The 18,586-nt window shown below is 40.2% G+C and overlaps 1 protein-coding gene across 1 annotated transcript in view; it reads left to right on the plus strand.

Annotated features, from left to right (window-relative positions):
* Nucleotides 1-18,586, plus strand: part of megf6b (multiple EGF-like-domains 6b) — a 79,751-nt gene that overhangs the window by 8,256 nt on the left and 52,909 nt on the right. The window contains exon 4 of the mRNA XM_010881689.4: nt 6,273-6,386. Within this exon, the coding sequence (XP_010879991.3) occupies nt 6,273-6,386 (114 nt within the window). The remainder of the gene's footprint in view (nt 1-6,272; nt 6,387-18,586) is intronic.

Consider the following 18,586-nt stretch of genomic DNA (forward strand, 5'->3'; position numbering starts at 1 on the left):
CCTATATGTTTTCTCTTCAACCCCCACTTGTGACTAAACTGATTAAACCTCTCATCCAGCTAATGATTAGAATCATGTGTGCTAAATTAGAGTGGGAGAGAAAACCTACAGGACAGTAGGTCTCCAGGAACAGGGTTGGGCAGCCCTGCTCTGGACGATCTAGTCTAGATCTCAGGATCAACTAGGCCCCTGGTCACAGACATATGCACACTTACACACACTCACATAAAAGCAGATGGGCTTTCTTTGTGTCACAGGGGCCCCATTCTCTTAAAATGCTTTCATTTGGATTTTTACATTGCCAGCGGTAAACACAGTACATGAAAAGCTGGAAAGTGTCAAATGAATCGTGGATTTAGAAGACAAGATTTGAGTGACAATCCAACAATTTCACCCAATTGAAACAGAGCACTGCATCCCCCTCCCCTAAGGACCTACTGCTCACCTCACCCTCATTGTCTTTGGGATTGGTGTTACAATTTATGAGACCAGGTGAGTTCAATTTTAGCTGACCTCAGTTTTTGAGAACTACTCCTAAATCCCAAATGGACCCCTTCTCATTAAACTACACCCTCCTCCCTCCTTTTGAAATATTGTCCCAAAGCTGAGGAAGTCAAAGTGCGTAGGGGTCTAGGGGCTAAAAAGACCCTCCAGTGGCCCTTACCAGTGGGTGTGCCACTGCACAGCCTCAGTGAGTGAAATCTCGTAAGGCATGAATTTTTTCCTGGAGCGAAACGTGACACATGTAAAAACGAAATACCTCCTGAATGAAACGTTCAGTCATGCATGTTTCATGCTTGTTTTAGATAATTAAAACCATGAATTGCATTGTTCACATCATGCATGTGTCCCAAAGGTAGCAACAAGTAACCATGGAGGGCACTGAGCAAATGCGTAGGGGATAGGGGCTGGATTGGAATTCACATGTGTGTCTTTGGAGGCAAATAGTGTGCTAAGAAACAGAACAGCTTGGTGGGATTTACTTCAGAGGACACAAAAACCGAAACACTAGCGTCAAGCCAGGAAAAAAGTGCAATGTTTACTTTAAGTGATCTCTGACTGAAGTGATTCACAATAAGGCTTAAAATACTGTCTTTTTCCTTTAAATGTTACAAGAATTTGTGCAAAGCAACAATAATTACACTTCACAATATTGGAATGCCCTTTCCTAGAGGCATTTAAAGTATTCCTGATGAAGAGGGCCATCTGACAAAGCTGTCCATGGTCTGGCCTGGCCTTCCTCAGCTCTTGTGAAACCCTTTGATTTAACGCATTCCTCTGCAAAGCAAAACATGATTTGGTGTCTTAAACTGCAGTGCTGGGTTCCGTGCATACCAATTACTAACCCAAACAGCTTTGGCTTTTGTGCCTAAGAATTACCATCAGGCTACTCGCCCTCTGTCTCTCACTCTGGGGGTTAAACAGATCAACGCAGCCTAAACAAACAGAGCCTCTCTGACAGGCTGCATCTGTTGTGACGTAGAGGCCCTGCCAGAGCTAAGCTTATGACACCTGCTCCTTGGACTCCAGCATCCGTTTGGTGGAAGTGTGACTCGCTGACCTCACTCTGTGTCTCTGTGAATGCAGCTTCTCCCATCTGATAAGGTGTCTTTGTAACAGAGGAAAGGCACTCACAGAGAGAGATGAGTGGGTATTTTGCTATTCACCATGCTGCATGGAAAGTTAAAGAATAGGTGGTGTCAGGGACAGCATGAGTGGCCAACAATACCCTCCCTGGTTAGCTTACAAATATTAAAGGGGGAATGGGCAATCACTTGTCTGCCACTTGTGGTGTATTGAAAATGTCTTGGTTGTTAGAGCTCTAGTTTCCTTCCCTGGTGTTTTCAGTTCATCAAAGGCCAACTTTGGGCAATACAAAAATAGCTGCTTTAAAATGTACAACTGATCAATGCACCATCACAACATGCAGTTTAATGCTCATAGAAATGTTTGATCAAAATGTTTAGCTATAGAAGTGATTTGTCTTACAGAGCTCCATAGCTTCAGCTCAAAAAAAGGCTAACAAAGGAGTTTGGAGGGCAGCAGTGAGCATAACACCTCTCTGGATATCATAGTAGTATATTGTGAGTTAAAGTTTTTCATTAACAGCAACATAGACACAGGAAGAGTTTGACAGTTTTTCATGCCCCAAGTTTGCCTTTAAATAGATTGTGTACAATGTTTGTAGAAACTTTACTTACAGTAATCTAAACCTGCAGGACAGGGTTTTGATTTGAACTCAGAATAAAGTTTTATTTCGTACATACCCAATCAGAAACATGGAATTAACTTAAAATAAAGTTATTTAACTAAAACCTATGCATTCACCATACGCTGGGTGTCTTCCGTGAAACTGCACAAATAAGGTATAAATCCCCACGCTGAGCCTCGGGGACTTGGTACAGCTGTGGATGTCACTTTTGGTTCAGTGCCTATGTGATGATAGACTATTCTGGTTGTCCCTGGGATGAGGGAGAAAACACGCTGGAACTGGTGTATCACCAACTCAATGCCATCTGTACCTCACGGCTTCTCGCTGGTTGACGGAGCTGGTAGTTGACAAGCGAGTCTCCTTCCGTTCTGTGGTGCACACGAGCAGGAGGCAAGTGCTCAGTCGCTGACCTAAATGGGCAGGGCGGCTCCTCCCACGTTTCAAGGGCTGGTTCGATGATGCATCTGCATAGTCGACCGGAAAGGTGTTTGAAAGGGGAGAACCCAGTCATATGCCTGTGGGACTTCTCTCAAGGCGAACATGAGATGGGGGAGTAACGTCCCGGTCTTTTCCATCTCTGAGCAACAGACATCGCAGCATACTGTTGATCGTCGTGTTGAAACTCTAACACAGGCCGCCTGTCTACGGATGGGGGGCACTCATGTGTAATCGGTTGACTTTGTAGAGCTTGTAGCAGTCCTTTATAACTTCAGAAGGTGAAAGGAGGGCTCTGGTCTGTCAGGGTGGTACCGGGTAGGCCTGTGTGAGAACAGTAGAAACAGACCCTTGGGGAGTTATGAATATCTGATTTTGGTTTGACTACTTTAAAGCAAGATCAGATGTTTGAGAATATGTAAACTATCCAATGTTTCAAACAATTAAATCTAGAATCCTTAGTTGCTGCAGTTATTTTGGACATTAAGTAAAACTAATAAAATATACCCATTGATTCTTGAATAATAAAATGACATTATTACACACACACACACACACACACAGACACACACTCAGATATACACAGAAATATACACTAAGTTGGATGTGAAGGCGAGACAGGAGTATTTGGAATGTGATTCCTACTTTGAGGGATGCCCGCCATTTGTTTGTTCTGAGGCCCACTGTGCCCTGACCCCAGTCATCCACAATGAGGTAACTGAAGCTCACAGGGAGTTAACACAAACAGAGGCAAACAACGGCATGGACATGGAAATGGCTCTAAACAGAAGACAAAGGAATAATGAATATGCAAGGATTTAATAAACACAACAGCAGAGGTAAAGGACCCATGCCTATACATTGGATATAAAAGGTCTACCCACCCCTGTTAAAATGCCAGGTTCTTGTGATGTAAAAGAATGAGACAAAGATAAACCATGTCAGAACTTTTTCCACCTGTGACCTATAACGTGAACAATTCAATGGAAAAACAAACTGAAATCTTTGAGGGGGGATTTCTTTTAATAAAAAACTCACAATAACCTAGTTGCATAATAGTGCACACCCTTAAACTAATACTTTGTTGAAGCACCTTTTGATTTTATTACAGCACTCAGTCTTTTTGTGTAGGAGTCTATTAGCATGGCACATCTTGTCGTGGCGATATTTGCCCATTCTTCTTTGCAAAAGAGCTCCAAATATGTAAGATTGGGGGTACATCTCCTGGGCACAGCCCTCTTCAGATCACCCCACAGATGTTCCATTAGATTCTGGTCTGGACTCTGGCTGGGCCATTCCAAAACATTAATCTTCTTTTGGTGAAGCCATGCTTTTGTGGATTTGGATGTGTGCTTTGGGTCGTTGTCATGCTGAAAGGTGAACTTCCTCTTCATCTTCAGCCTTCTAACAGACGCCTGAAGGTTTTGTGCCAAAATTGTCTGGTATTTGGAACTGTTCATAATTCCCGCCATCCTGAGTAAAAGGCCCCAGTTCCAGATGAAGAAAAACAGCCCCAAAGTATGATGCTGCCACCATCATGCTTCACTGTGGGTATGGTGTTCTTTGGGTGATGTGCAGTGTTGTTTTTGCACCAAACATACCTTTTGGAATTATGGCCAAAAAGTTCAACCTTGGTTTCATCAGACCATAACACATATTCTCACATGCTTTTGGGGGACTTGGATGTATTTCTTTGTAAGAAAAGGCTTCCGTCTTGCCACCCTACCCCATAGCCCATTCATATGAAGAATACGGGAGATTGTTGTCACATGTAGCACACAGCCAGTACTTGGCAGAAATTCCTGCAGTTCCTTTAATGTTATTGTAGGCCTCTTGTAAGCCTCCCTGACCAGTTTTCTTCTCGTCTTTTCATCAACTTTGGAGGGACATCCAGTTCTTGGTAATGTCTCTGTTGTGCCATATTTCTCAACAATGAGATCCCTCTGATGCGTTGGAAGCTCTCTTCCTTTCTTATGAGATGCAACTAAGAAAATGTCAGCAAAATCCTACCAGAACAGCTGAACTTTATTTGTGATTAATCAGAGTCACTTTAAATGATGGCAGGTGTGTAATGACTTCTATTTAACATGAGTTTGAATGTGATTGGTTAATTCTGAACACAGCCACATCCACAGTTATAAGAGGTGTGCACACTTATGCAACCAGGTTATTTTAAGGTTTTTATTTTTCATTGTTCCCCTTCGAAGATTTCAGTTTGTTTTTCAATTTACTTGTTCACATTATAGGTCACATTAAAAGTGGAAAAAAATTCTGACATGATTTATCTTTGTCTCATTCTTTTACATCAAAAAAACCTGGCATTTTAACAGGGGTGTGTATACTTTTTATATCCACTGTACATGCAATCGCAACTGTATGTACAGTTTAAACAGTGCATCACTGTGGAGCAATAGATTGACAATAGCACAGCTAGTGGAATAATCAGTAGAGAAAAGGACTGTATAGAAGAATACTGTAGGCTATGGTAAACATTTTACCACTGGTTATTATGTTGTGTTATACTGGGTAAAATGCTGGGTTGTTTGACAGACCCAACCCTGACGAAAAACCCTAAGTAACAAATTGTTCAATTTGCAGTGGTCTCTTAATTTTAACCCTTCTGTTCCTAACTCAAAACCTTCCTTTTTGACTTTTTTGGAAAGGAAAGTAAAAGGTGCAGTGGGCTCTGTATTAATTTTTTCCCTGGTCCGCTCAGAAAACACTTTAACACTTCATGCCTTCAACAGGTGTGTGGGGGGAGGTTTCTTGAACTTTAGACATTTTAATGATCAGAGCCTTTGCTCCTTTCAAAACACTTTTAGAGAGGTTTCCAAACCTTCAAAGTGTAAAAACATTTGGAGGTATGGCTTTGCAAGACTAGCACTAGGATGATAAAGAAATTATAGCATTGCCCATTTATACAGCTGCTAGGATGCTTTAACCCAGCAAAATAGTCTTATATAGTCATACCTCAAAAAGCACTGGGTTATAGGATAACACGAATCTGTTGGTTTGTCCGACATTATAAAATAAACCCAAATTGATTCGCTAGCCATTGCAGGAGGAGCTTAATGTCCTTAGTCAATCAGAGACTGCATGATCAACTAATGTCCACGGTGTGGGCTTGTAATTGGTCAAGACAAGGGCCAGTGCCATGATCAACATTCAACGTCCCAACAGATTAATTTTCTCAGAAAAACCTTAACAGGATTCGTTTTTTGAAATGGCAATGTGCCTGACAGCATGCCTCTCCCTAAAGGGAGTGAACTGGCAGAGAGAGCTCTGAAAGGGTGGTTGTGCAACATCTGGAACATCAAAGTCCTTGTCAATCAAATGTTAACAGGGTGCTGATGAGGCCCCGAATGACATCCCGTGTTGCGTAGTTGGTAGAACATGGAACTTGCAACACCAGAGGTTGTGGGTTTTACTCCCACGGGTGATCAGGTCTGGAATGTATGCAGTCACTACTGTTTGTCAGGGTGTCAGCTAAGTGACTAAATGTACATTTTTTGTTAAAATGTCCCAAACTGCAGATTTTGACATCCTATGATTGAAGCAATGTTTTTCTGCTCCACTCATCTCTTCTGTTTCTTTCCCTCCATCCTGTCCCGGTGCCATTCTCCAGCGGTTTGCAGCTACGGTGTTTGCTTTAATGGGGGTCAATGTCGGGAGGGTTCCCGATCCAGCTCCCAGCTCTGTGACTGCCCTGCTGGCTTCAATGGGCCCAGTTGCCAGTATGGTGAGTACAATACTATCTGTGTAATGTAGCTCAATGGTATGTCCTGCTGTTCCTGTTCGTGTCTGTGTCCGTATTAATCTCTGCCCCCCCCCCCCATACTGTTCCATTGTACTAACCCTGTTGAACTTCTACACACAGACAGCATTTGCAGTATCATACTGTGTTATACTAACTGTTTTTAAATACAGTGATTCAATAGGCTGTTGGTAGAGCTGACAACTCATGAGCAGAGAACCTGAAAAATATTCAGCATTGGTGGATTAAAAAACAATTTATAATATCCCAATCTCTTCGCGTTCTCACTGAACTCAACTTGAGTGATCACATTTCCCTACAAATGAATGGGAATCTTCTCACATCAACAGTTGGCATTAGCCCAAGAATGTTATCAGCATCCCTTGTGGAAGTCAAACCGTCAAAGCAATGTTTTCTGGTGGAGGATGTTGTTGTTTTTTCTGATAACGACACACGACAGGAAATTCCTCCTAGTGCTTGCCTTTCACCAGTCGCCTGTCTATCAAACGGTCCAGGGCTTTTCAGACACCACCGACTGGTCAGAGCTCAAGTTCAAAAATACAGGAAGTGTGGAACAATTGGAGTCCACTTTGATGAAGTCCTTTAATAAGCCCCAGACCAGTCTGTCTAGGATCTCTCAGGACTCTTAGGATCCTCATTTTTTATAGTACATGCAGCATCTACTAATCTTGGGGTCACAAATGATAATCCTGAAAAGATGATGCTGAACATGCCAACAACATCTATCTGTTTATCAAATCTGTATTAGAATGTTTTTTTTCTTCTACATAGGATACACTTATCGTTTTGTTGGAAAGATCCTGCTGAATTCACCAATATTCTGCCATGGGGCAGCGATTTTAAAACCTTTTCCGCAAATTGAACGCTTCTGTTCTTCACTCAAAACTTTGGAAAAGAAAGAAAAAAGTGCAGTGGTCTCTTAAAGGAACCGTATGTAAGATTGTGGCCAAAACTGGTACTGCAATCACTTAAAAATACTGTAGAGCGGTGTATCCCCTCCCCCTCCCCGACTCGAGGTTGCCAGACAAGCTGCAGGATTGGGCAGAAACGTTGGCTGCTTCTACGAGCTTCCAATGGCAAGTGACGACGAGTCGTACACAGTAAGTTTTTTTTCTGTTAATTATGTTTATGCTTAATTAACAGAAAGAGATATTTTGCAAAGTAATTATGTATTGCAAAAATTTACCAATTGTCATTAGTCAAATATAATCGTAAAGATGTATGCTCGTGTGTGACAGTACATTGTTAGAACAGTAGCTGTTAGTCTAACTTGTAACGTTAGGTATCTGTCATTAACGTAAGTACAAGCACAAGCCTATGTCACTATATGTAACCGATATCAAAGATACAGCTATTCATTTAGCTGACGCTATAAGTGAAAGCGGCCAGCTGCACACGTCCATAACGCTAAAATATGTGATGTGAAAGATTACATGACATTCTACTATTTTTGGCTGTAGAACTTGCATGAAAAACAAGTAGGCTACAAAACGTTCCAAGTGGGCCAACTTTTTTTAACATCATAGGCTACACTGTGCTTTTCATTAGTGTTATGGACATTAGAAAAAGTTATTTTACCTTGGAATTGAGCCTAGTGCTTCCAAACCAACACTAACATAGTGCATAGCCCAAAAGGAAGAGAACGTTTATTTTGAGTTAGGCTTCTGTCTCAATTACGTTTCAAATTGCCATAATGGGCATGCTAATGTTGTTTTCCTCAGCGTCTCAGCATAAGGACAGAGAAACGGGCTCTAATAATGCATTGCTAATGTTAGCATACGTCCATATGAGCTAACGTAACGTTACTTTGCACGAACATGCATAACTTTGTTCGACTGTCATGAATATATGAAATGTCCATTGACATCAAGTACAAGTTAGTCAAACATAGATGAATCTTACCTGTCCAGGAGAAAATTAGCAACGTTGGTGTCTGTCTTCAAATTCTTCTCCATTTTCAGCCGTCTCCATCTTTCAAAGGCATCTCCTATACAAAAACTTGTTTTATTATGGACTTTGTCACGACGTATTTCGGAATTATAACGAGGTCTTTTAGATTTCGTAACGTTAGACATTATTTATCCGACTAGAGTTAGGGTAGGTTAGAGCAGAGCTGGCAACCCGGATCCTGAAACACTACTGACTTTGTGATAGGTAGATAGGTGGAGGGTGGCGCATCAGGCCAAAACACAACATGACAACATCAGTTGAGGGCTGCAACTCTCACTTTTAAATGACAATATCCTGGCCAGACTACTGTTGTCAGTGATATAAGTATTTGAAATTAACATGATTTCTTAATGTCTAGTGACACATCAGGGCCATTTTATGATTAATTGAAATAGATTTCTTACATACGGTTCCTTTAATTATTTCCGGAGCTATATTTTTTAACATTACACAGATCTGCCTTTATGGGCGTTACTGAAGCCGTCTATGGAAACATACACACACATTCAAATCCTACTGAGATATGATGTCACTGGTAGGATAAAGATGACATAATCAAAGGTCTTTGACAAGGGTCTCATGGTTTTTATCCTACTCAGCAGTCACTGGTCACAGAGTCCCAGAACAACATGGACACCTAGATGCTTTGATGTGGTTGTGCCGTGTGAGAGGAGATACATGCCTCCTTTGATCCTTCACAGTAACTGCTCATCAGTTGGCAAGACATGGACTCTGACATCACAGAGGGCTGTGGCGGCAGCACATACCTCTCTGACAGACGTGATGCATTATTGGATGAAATGTGGAGGCTAAAACAAAGTTTCCATCCGGCCCTGCTCTTTTCATCCCTGGGTTCTCACTCCACAGCCACCTGTCATTGAAAGGGGAGCCTGCTGCGGAAGACCTAACTCCTTGTGAAAATGATCTTGGAAAAAAGAAACAGTCCAAATCAAATGTTTGCTTTGTTATTTTATTTGGTTCAAATTATTCGGAGCTTTGCTGTGTTCTAGTATTTTACTAGGGTTCACCTATTGCTCTGCGTCCATGGTGGCAAGCCAGATGAAGATTTGGTCTAAAGTGCATCACTATGGCATCTCTAACAAGACAAATAATAAGTAGCTAAACCCTTTCCAAAAACTTTCAAGATGCAGTAGGACCTTAACTAGTTAGTAAATATTGCAGTGAGTCCACTGAAATGTAGCTAGCTAACGTCAGGATTACTATTCTTGACTGACTTGCTAGCTAATGACATTGCTATCTGTCCAAGTACATTTGATAATATGTTGATAATGCCAACGTTGTTTTATACTAAATATTAGCCTATTTTTAGGCTATGTTGTTGTATTTCCAAGCCCATATAGTGTAATTTAGACAAAACTGTAATTAGACTATGTTAAGCATCATTACCCCATTCAACTTCTGTTCATCATTAAGGCTGCAGTGTCTGTAGAATTTTAATGACCATGGCAACAAGGCAACCAATTGACGGAGGTGCAACCAATGAATATGGTTGGTCTGGTGTGAAGCAGTGTATTGGATGTATGAGTATATGGCTGGTCTAGGGTGTAGCAGTGTGTTGGATTTATAAGTATATGGCTGGTCTGGGATGTAACAGTGTGCTGGATGTATGAGTATATGGCTGGTCTGGGGTGTAGCAGTGTGTTGGATGTAAAAGTATATGTCTGGTCTGAGGTGTAGCAGTGTGTTGGATGTATAAGTATATGGCTGGTCTGGGCTGTAGCAGTGTTGGATTTATAAGTATATGGCTGGTGTGGGGTGTAGCAGTGTGTTGGATTCATAAGTATATGGCTGTTCTGGGTTTAAGCAGTGTGTGTACAGTGCAGTACAGTGTACAGTACAGTGCATGTGTGGGAATCTGACAGTCTGTCGTTGGTGGCTGACATTCAGTAAGTAGTTCAAGCAAAGAATATGTTAGACATTTATTTACTTCTATCACTCAATACAATGAAACACATTTCTAACCCTCACCAGTCTCCTTTTTTCTGCTTTGAATTACAGGTCACTCGTTATGTTAGCTAGCGATTAGCTGATGTTTGCTAGCAAGCTACAGTAACATCAACCAGCTTTTGCAGCTGTTTGAATTTGAGTCAATGAGAGAAGCTGGCTGTGCAGTGTGTGTAGATTTCCTTAGCTGGCAAGGTGACAGTGTGAAAGGCACTCAATGCACGTGACTAACGTGAAGCTAATCCAGTTCATTTGTTTTATGTTGGTAGGGTTCACACACAATAGCTGATTTTGCAGTGCTACAGTAGCAAGCAAACCGATGGTGCAAAAACAGTAATTTTGGTGTCCCCCTCAAAAATTGCTCTTGAGAACATTTTATGTGATTGTCCCCTCCAAACTTGGTATCAGATTTTCGCCCATGCTTCTATAGGACAGATTAAAGTCAGTAAATGCTAAACAGAGCCATTCAGAAACTCATGGTGGATCCCCTGCTGCTTGCTCTGTCAGTGTCTGCCTCTCTTTTTAGTGTCAGAGAAGACGCCAGCTAACTATCCCCATCCAGCTCCCCTTTCTCACACGCATAAAGACTTGCCACCATTGTTCAGGGCAGTGAGTGATAGCTGTCGTCCATGGGCAACCAGGGGCCTAGCTTTCGGACAGTTATTCAGAAGACTGCCACCTTTCTGTTAAGCTATTAGCCCATGAATGGGGTGATGGTTATATAGCAATGTTACTGGCACCCTATGAACCCCAAACCATTGGTTCTGGCAGACCTCCTGCAACTCCTGTCATAGACTGGGCACTGATAACTTCTGAGCTGGCTCTGATAGTTAACCAGTGGACTTAAAGGTCCATAACGACAACTACAGTCCTTGTAGTAAAGACAGTACAGGCTGAGGTTACACAGTGTGGAAAATTTGAGAAGGGGACAAAACATGAAGCAACAATGATTGAATGCTGAATAATTGCTGATAATGCAAAGTGTCTTGTGAGCAATTTCTAAACAGGCATCCGCTGCAAGAGGAGAAAGAGCTGTGGTCCTTGTGTGAATACAATCCTGTGTTGTTCTGACGGGCAATTATTATCATTCCAGTTTTTGTCGTCTTCATCATGCCCCCTCAGATCGATCAGACTGGTGCGCTGTCTGCTGAGTCATCACAGGTTGACGTCATGGAGAGAAGGAGAGAACGGTGTAGCTGGATACAAGTGTTGCACTGCCTGATGCACTCCAAGACATTTGGCAAATATTTATTTTGACGGACTACTCTGTTGTGATCCCCTCAGCTGTTTGTCTGTGCATTCCTTCCTTTGGCATGCAATGGCGTGCAGTGCAATGTGATTCATTTTGATGTGGTTCCTCTGTGTTTGTGGATCATGTGTTGTGGTGTTTCTGTTTTGTGAGGACTAAGTAGTAGTGTTCCTCTTTTAAGTTTTTCTGTGACAGATGTCTCTGTTTTCCTGGTCAGTTTCATTGTCCTTAAAACTTGCCTCAGGGATTTCCCGCCTAATGTATGCTGGGGGTTTTGGTTTGGCTGAATAAGTATCTACTTTGCTGAAGATCTCATTACAGTAGTTGCTGCTCATCTTCCTCCTTTTCTGACAAAAATCTCCATCTTCCATCACCTTTCTCACTTTGATTGACATGTAGCACAGCCTCTACCTCATATATCTGAACATTACAAATAAGAGCTTGGATCCACACCACCTCCGTATGGAAAAAAGACTGAATGTTTAATGGATTGCCCTGTGGCAGTGGATGATAAAATTCAGTATAGTTATTGACCGCTAAACATGTACATCAAATCCATATCTTTATTTATACATCCCTAAGTACTGTACTATATAAAACTAACATAAAAACAAAACCTGTCATTACCGTTTCTGATGGTTTACATAACTTATTGACGGACTAGCTAAAATAAAAATGTTAAGCACTTTCACAATTTCATACAACGCAGGTAAACTATATACTTAGTGGTGCTCATTCTATTTGCTGATGTCCTTTGCTTGATTCAAGTATTTTTTCTGAATATCAAGTATTTCTTTTTACTTACATTTGAGGAAGTCTTTTATGTATTGTAGGTCTCCCTTTTAAAACAAACGCTGTGTCTCAGTGTGCTTTTCTTGGATAAATAAAAATGTACTCAAATAAATGTAGTGGTGAAGACAAGATTTACCTTAAGAAACAAACAACAATAGAATTTCACACGCTATCAAGCAATCCGTCTCAAACAGCTGTTAAAAGCCAGTTAATGGATGTTATGTCTTTCTAGATCATGTAATGGCCCCTTACTGTGAAATGCTCAATTGAAAGGCCATTAAGCGATCTTTGTGGTGTTTGCCTTGATACGCAAAAGATGTTTGGTCAATGAGCTCATGTCTTGGCAGGACTCAGGGTCATTGCAATGCCAGCCAGCTCAAGACATCACTCAAGACAGGCTCTCTGATGGTGGCGGTCATCATTGTCAAAATGCTATAATGCAGCTACGCTTCACAACGTGACAGGCATGCAGTGCACTGTGTTAATGACTGGTCCTAGATCTCAGGGCCCTGGACGTGCACGATGTCAGCGAGGGAAGTTGAGTTTCTAATGACCAGGCCAGACCATTACACTGATAACAGGATACCAGGGGCCGATTGGAATGGAAATGACAGGCGACGTTCAGTTTGAGGGAATAGGTTCTGTAGGGGCATCATCTGAAGAGCACATTAATTAAGGAACAGAGACAGAAACATGTTATATGCTATGCAAAACTGTGTAGTGCTATCACTTGCAAAACACTACAATGTGCATGGTTACGCAACAAATGGTTGTGCTCATGGCTTGAGTTCACAGAGTGTGACGGCAAGGCCTGTCCTCCACAGTCCAGTGGTCAGGCTTCTGGGAGAATGTGAACCGGGCTCCATCTGATGCACAACCAACAGCACACTGGCGATACTTCAAGACCGAGACCCTGGCAGGGTCATATTTTCAGGAGAGAGAGAGGCACTGGGATTTCCATGGTGGGAAAACAGGCCTTTAACAGGGTATTATGCAGAGGAGGCAGAGGGAGGAAGGAGAGATTTTATGGAGTAGCAGACCACCACACTGTCCTGTGTTTGGTTCACTTATACTGCAGGTCATCTGGTCATTACCTATCTAAAAATACAGCCACTGTTACACCACAGCCAAACACACAGAAACACACACTACGTGGCCAAACATCTCTCAGATGTGGACCTCTCACAGGGAGTGCTGAGCTTCACAGAGGACAGACTGTCACAGAGGACTGTCTACTATTCAACAAACATTAATAGTGCTAAAGTATTTCATTCAGGATCTTCAGATGTATGGTTAAGTCATGTCTGGTTCTTTGATACAGATTTAGCATAATTTTAAATAGAAGCGAGGGAAGAATAAAAGTGATAAAAGTAAAGAAAGAGAAAGAGATCTCATTTAGAACTGGGGGTTATCTGTTTGGTAGCTTTACCTATATCATCATGTAATTTCTGGTGGAAAGGGAGCTTTTGACTTCATATTGGTGAGTGATGAATTGAAGTGCATTATCTTAGGGGATCAAATATTTCAGAACGCAACACAAGAGATGAATCTTGTAATTATCAGACATTTTAAATAGATGACACATTTCATTTAGTCTGTTATGAAAATCTGGATTCCTGCTGGTATTGTATATAACATATCATTGTATTATAAGTTATTACAGTGTTTTGTAGGAGTGGTTTTCTGGATAGTAAGTAGTGCTGTTTCAGATGTTTCTGTTAATGTGTATCCTCTGTTGGCTTACCATTTAGCTGTGGTTACTCTACAATTACCACCAAATCTCTGCTTAAAGTAGATGGTCAAAAACCTGTCAATGTAGTTTTTGTACCTTTTTTTTACTGAAGGCAAACTGAAAGTGATTTATTTATGGATCTTGATGCTGTAATAAGTGGTATTGAACATTTTATATATTTGTAACTTGTAAAATTTAACTTTTAAGGAAGTGAAATTGTATGAATGTGTTTGTTTTTATTTGATCAAATCTGCAAGGCTTGAATGCAAGCACTGGACATTCTGATTTGGTCAACCTACTGTATATATAATTGTGGGGCTTCAAGCCACTTCTGGGAAGCAGAAGCCAATTCTGCCAAGGATTTTCACTGCAGTGGACTAATAGTGTCTAAAGAACATTATTACAGGGGTTTGCTCTCTATTATTACAGGAGGTTGCATATAGCACCTGACCATAATGTCAGTGTGAACATGAACAGGCCTGATGGGAGCAGTGTTTAAACGTTAGTCAGTGTGACCACATACCACACCAGGGTAGTAGTGTACTGTGAGTAGTTATGATGTTGATAATAGTTTATTGTGAGTAGTTATGATGTGAATAATAGTATATTGTGAGTAGTTATGATGTTGATAACAGTGCATTGTGAGTAGTTTTGATGTTGATAATAGTGCACTGTGAGTAGTTATTATGTTGATAATAGTGTATTTTGAGTAGTTGTGATGTTGATTATAGTGTATAGTGAGTAGTTATGATGTTGATAACAGTGTATTGTGAGTAGTTATGATGTTGATAATAATGCATAGTGAATAGTTATGATGTTGATAATAGTGTATTGTGAGTAGTTATAATGTTGATAATAGTGAACTGTGAGTAGTTATGATGTTGACAATAGTGTATTGTGAATTGCTATGATGTGGATAGTAGTGCACTGTGAGTAGTTGTGTTGTTGATAATAGAGCACTGTGAGTAGTTATGATGTTGATAATAGTGTATAGTGAGTAGTTATGATGTTGATAATAGTGTATTGTGAGTAGGTATGATGTTGATAATAGTGCAATGTGAGTAGTTATGATGTTGACAATAGTGTATTGTGAGTAGGTATGATGTTGATAATAGTGCAATGTGAGTAGTTATGATGTTGATAATAGTGTATAATGAGTAGTTATGATGTTGATAATAGTGTATTGTGAGTAGGTATGATGTTGATAATAGTGTGTGGTGAGTCGTTATGATGTTGATAATGCATAGTGAGTAGTTATGATGTTGATAATAGTGTATTGTGAGTAGTTATAATGTTGATAATAGTGCTCTGTGAGTAGTTTTGATGTTGATGATAGTGTACTTTGAGTAGTTATGATGTTGATAATAGTGCACTGTGAGTAGTAATTATGTTGATAATAGTGTATTGTGACTAGTTATGATGTGGATAATAGTATATTGTGAGTAGTTATGATGTTGATAATAGTGCACTTTGAGTAGTTATGATGTTGATTAATAATGCACTGTGAGTAGTTATTATGTTGATAATAGTGTATTGTGAGTAGTTATGATGTTGATAATAGTATATTGTGATTAGTTATGATGTGGATAATAGTGTACTTTGAGTAGTTATAATGTTGATAATAGAACACTGTGAGTAGTTATGATGTTGATAATAGTGTATTGTGATTAGTTATGATGTTGATAATAGTGCACTGTGAGTAGTTATGATGTGGATAATTGTGCACTGTGAGTAGTTATTATGTTGATAATAGTGTATTGTGAGTAGTTATGATGTGGATAATAGTATATTGTGAGTAGTTATGATGTTGATTAATAGTGTATTGTGAGTGTTGATAATAGTGTATTGTGACTAGTTATGATGTGGATAATTGTGCATTGTGTGTAGTTATCATGTTGATAATAGTGCATAGTGAGGAGTTATGATGTGGATAATAGTGTATTGTGACTAGTTATGATGTGGATAATAGTGCATAGTGAGTAGTTATGATGTGTATAATAGTGTATTGTGAGTAGTTATGATGTTGATAATAATGCACTGTGAGTAGTTATGATATTGATAATAGAGCACTGTGAGTAGTTATGATGTTGATAATAGTGCACTGTGAGTAGTTATGATTTTGATAATAGTGCATAGAGAGTAGTTTTACAGTACACTGTATTAAACCATGCAACACTCTTATTCTGCTTTGGCTGCTGATATATTATGGGAATTTTTTTGCTAAAATATAGCATTGCTCCTTTAACTCTGAGAGCACAATGTTTTGTTACAATCACTAGTAAAGACTAGAGATACCTACTCTTGAAAAGACTGATGGGAACAGACAGCAGTCATGGTGAGTGTAGAGCTGCCTAGATATATGCAGCAGTGCTGCTGTCACTTAGAAAGGCAGGGGAGCAAAGGGCAGAGGTGAACCCAGCATGTGGACTCAGCCCATAGGTCTGAGGGCAAGCTACAGTTTACCATGGGTGACCTCACAGGTAGTAAAGGCAGGAATTTTACTTGCCCCCTCTGTTTGTGGACATGAGTTAACTCTTATCGCCACATTCATCAGGCCATTCAGAGGTGATTTGAGCAAGCAGCAGTGACACACATGTTACATTTTCAGTCAAGGTTTGGCTTCCTGGCATGTCTTTCCTCCTGTTGTATAGACTAATCAAAATATCACCATTTGGGTTATTATTGCTTGCTTTGCAATATGTCTGCAATTTAGATTTCTATAAAATGTTAATGAATTTATGAATACTGAAAAACGATATTTTCAGTATACTCTATTATTATTTAACAGATACGTGTGATTTTGCAGTAGACCTGTGGGACATATTTGAACCCATGTGCACTGGAGGGATGGGCATAGACCAACCGAGGCCACAGTATACTGTGTTGTTAAAATATTTACATCTAAATGATCTCTTATTACACATTTGCAACACTGAATTGTCTCAGATCTTCATGCAGCAAATAACATAAGACAAAGAGAACCCAGGTAAACACTAAATTCTGCGTGTAAATGATTTCATTTATTGAAGGAAAACATTTTATCTAACACCAACTGACATTGTGTAAAATAGTGATTACTCCCCACTATGTCAACCCATTAAACAAAATCAAGTTGGTCATTGGATTCAATTAAAGCAGACACACACAGAAGTGATTACTGTCAGACTTGCCTAATGTAAACATGGCTTATATAAAACCTCACCATCAATGTGAAGTGAATGTGATGCAGATTGCCCCTCTGAACAGAATAACTGCTTGCACCAACTTTTAAATGACACCATTTGGTGTAACAAATATAGAACAATAATGAAAATGAGGAAAGGGGAAACTACTCTTTCAAGGCACTATGTGTTTATGCAGAGAAATTGGCATAGTATATTTAATGACTGTAAATATAAGCACTCCCACAGTCAAGCCTTGGCAGGTAGAACTGTGCTGCAATTTTCCAATAAACTTGAGCGAACTTCTCCCTCGATTTGATATGGGTTCTACAATAGTTGACCACTATACATAACAGCTGATTTCTAACAGACTTAAACTGTCAATGACTGTCAGAAAAATCCTTTGAAGCTTTTTCCTTCCTTTGCTAAATACAGCTCTGGAAGAAATTAAGAGACCACTGCACCTTTTTCTTTCCTTTCCAAAAAAGTTGAAAAGGAAAGTTTTCAGTGAGGAACAGAAGCGTTCATCTTGCAGTGGTTTCTTAATTTTAACTCTTCTGTTCCTCACTCAAAGCCTTCCTTTTCGACTTTTTTGGAAAGGAAAGAAAAAGGTGCATTGGTCTCTTTTTTCCGGAGATGTATATCTGCCCTCTCCATGTCTCGCTGCACAGAGGAATGTTAAACAAGGTGTACTGGCTGTCCTAGCCTTGGTACCTTTAGCGCTGTAAAAATAAATTCTTTAATATTGAATTCTATTGACAAGCTTTACCTTAAAGAAAGGACAAATGTTGGAGTGAAGAGTTCCAAATAATTTTACAATAATACAGCACTTAAAGCCTCCCTATGTTGATATCTCTGGTTAACCAGCGCTGCCATTCTGTTTGGTAATGGCTATATTGCCTTTGTATTGCATTAGTACAGTAGGCTTAATATGTGAAGCAGCATTCTGTTACAAGGTATGGTGTTGTATAATTAGAGGAAGCATGGGCTGCAGATGTGAGGCTTTTCAGTCCCTCGCTGCCCAGCTGGGCTCATGAGAACCACATGAGAATGAGAAACTGCATGCTACAAACACAAACACATTCTGTAACACTGTGGCATTGACCTTCCCAAACTGTACTAGATCAATTAGATAAGCTTCAGCCTTGACTATTAATCTAATCCACTGTTCAAATCAGAAATGACTAAAACTCACACCATGGCTTATGCCTCACATGTGTGCATGTGTAACCATTTCGACTCGACCACCACACGCGGGGCTCAAACCAATGGACTTCTGAACACAGAGACAACTGTCACCCATGCAGTATCATTA

This window comes from Esox lucius, chromosome 17 (genome assembly GCF_011004845.1).
Source record: "Esox lucius isolate fEsoLuc1 chromosome 17, fEsoLuc1.pri, whole genome shotgun sequence".
Taxonomy (NCBI): domain Eukaryota; kingdom Metazoa; phylum Chordata; class Actinopteri; order Esociformes; family Esocidae; genus Esox; species Esox lucius.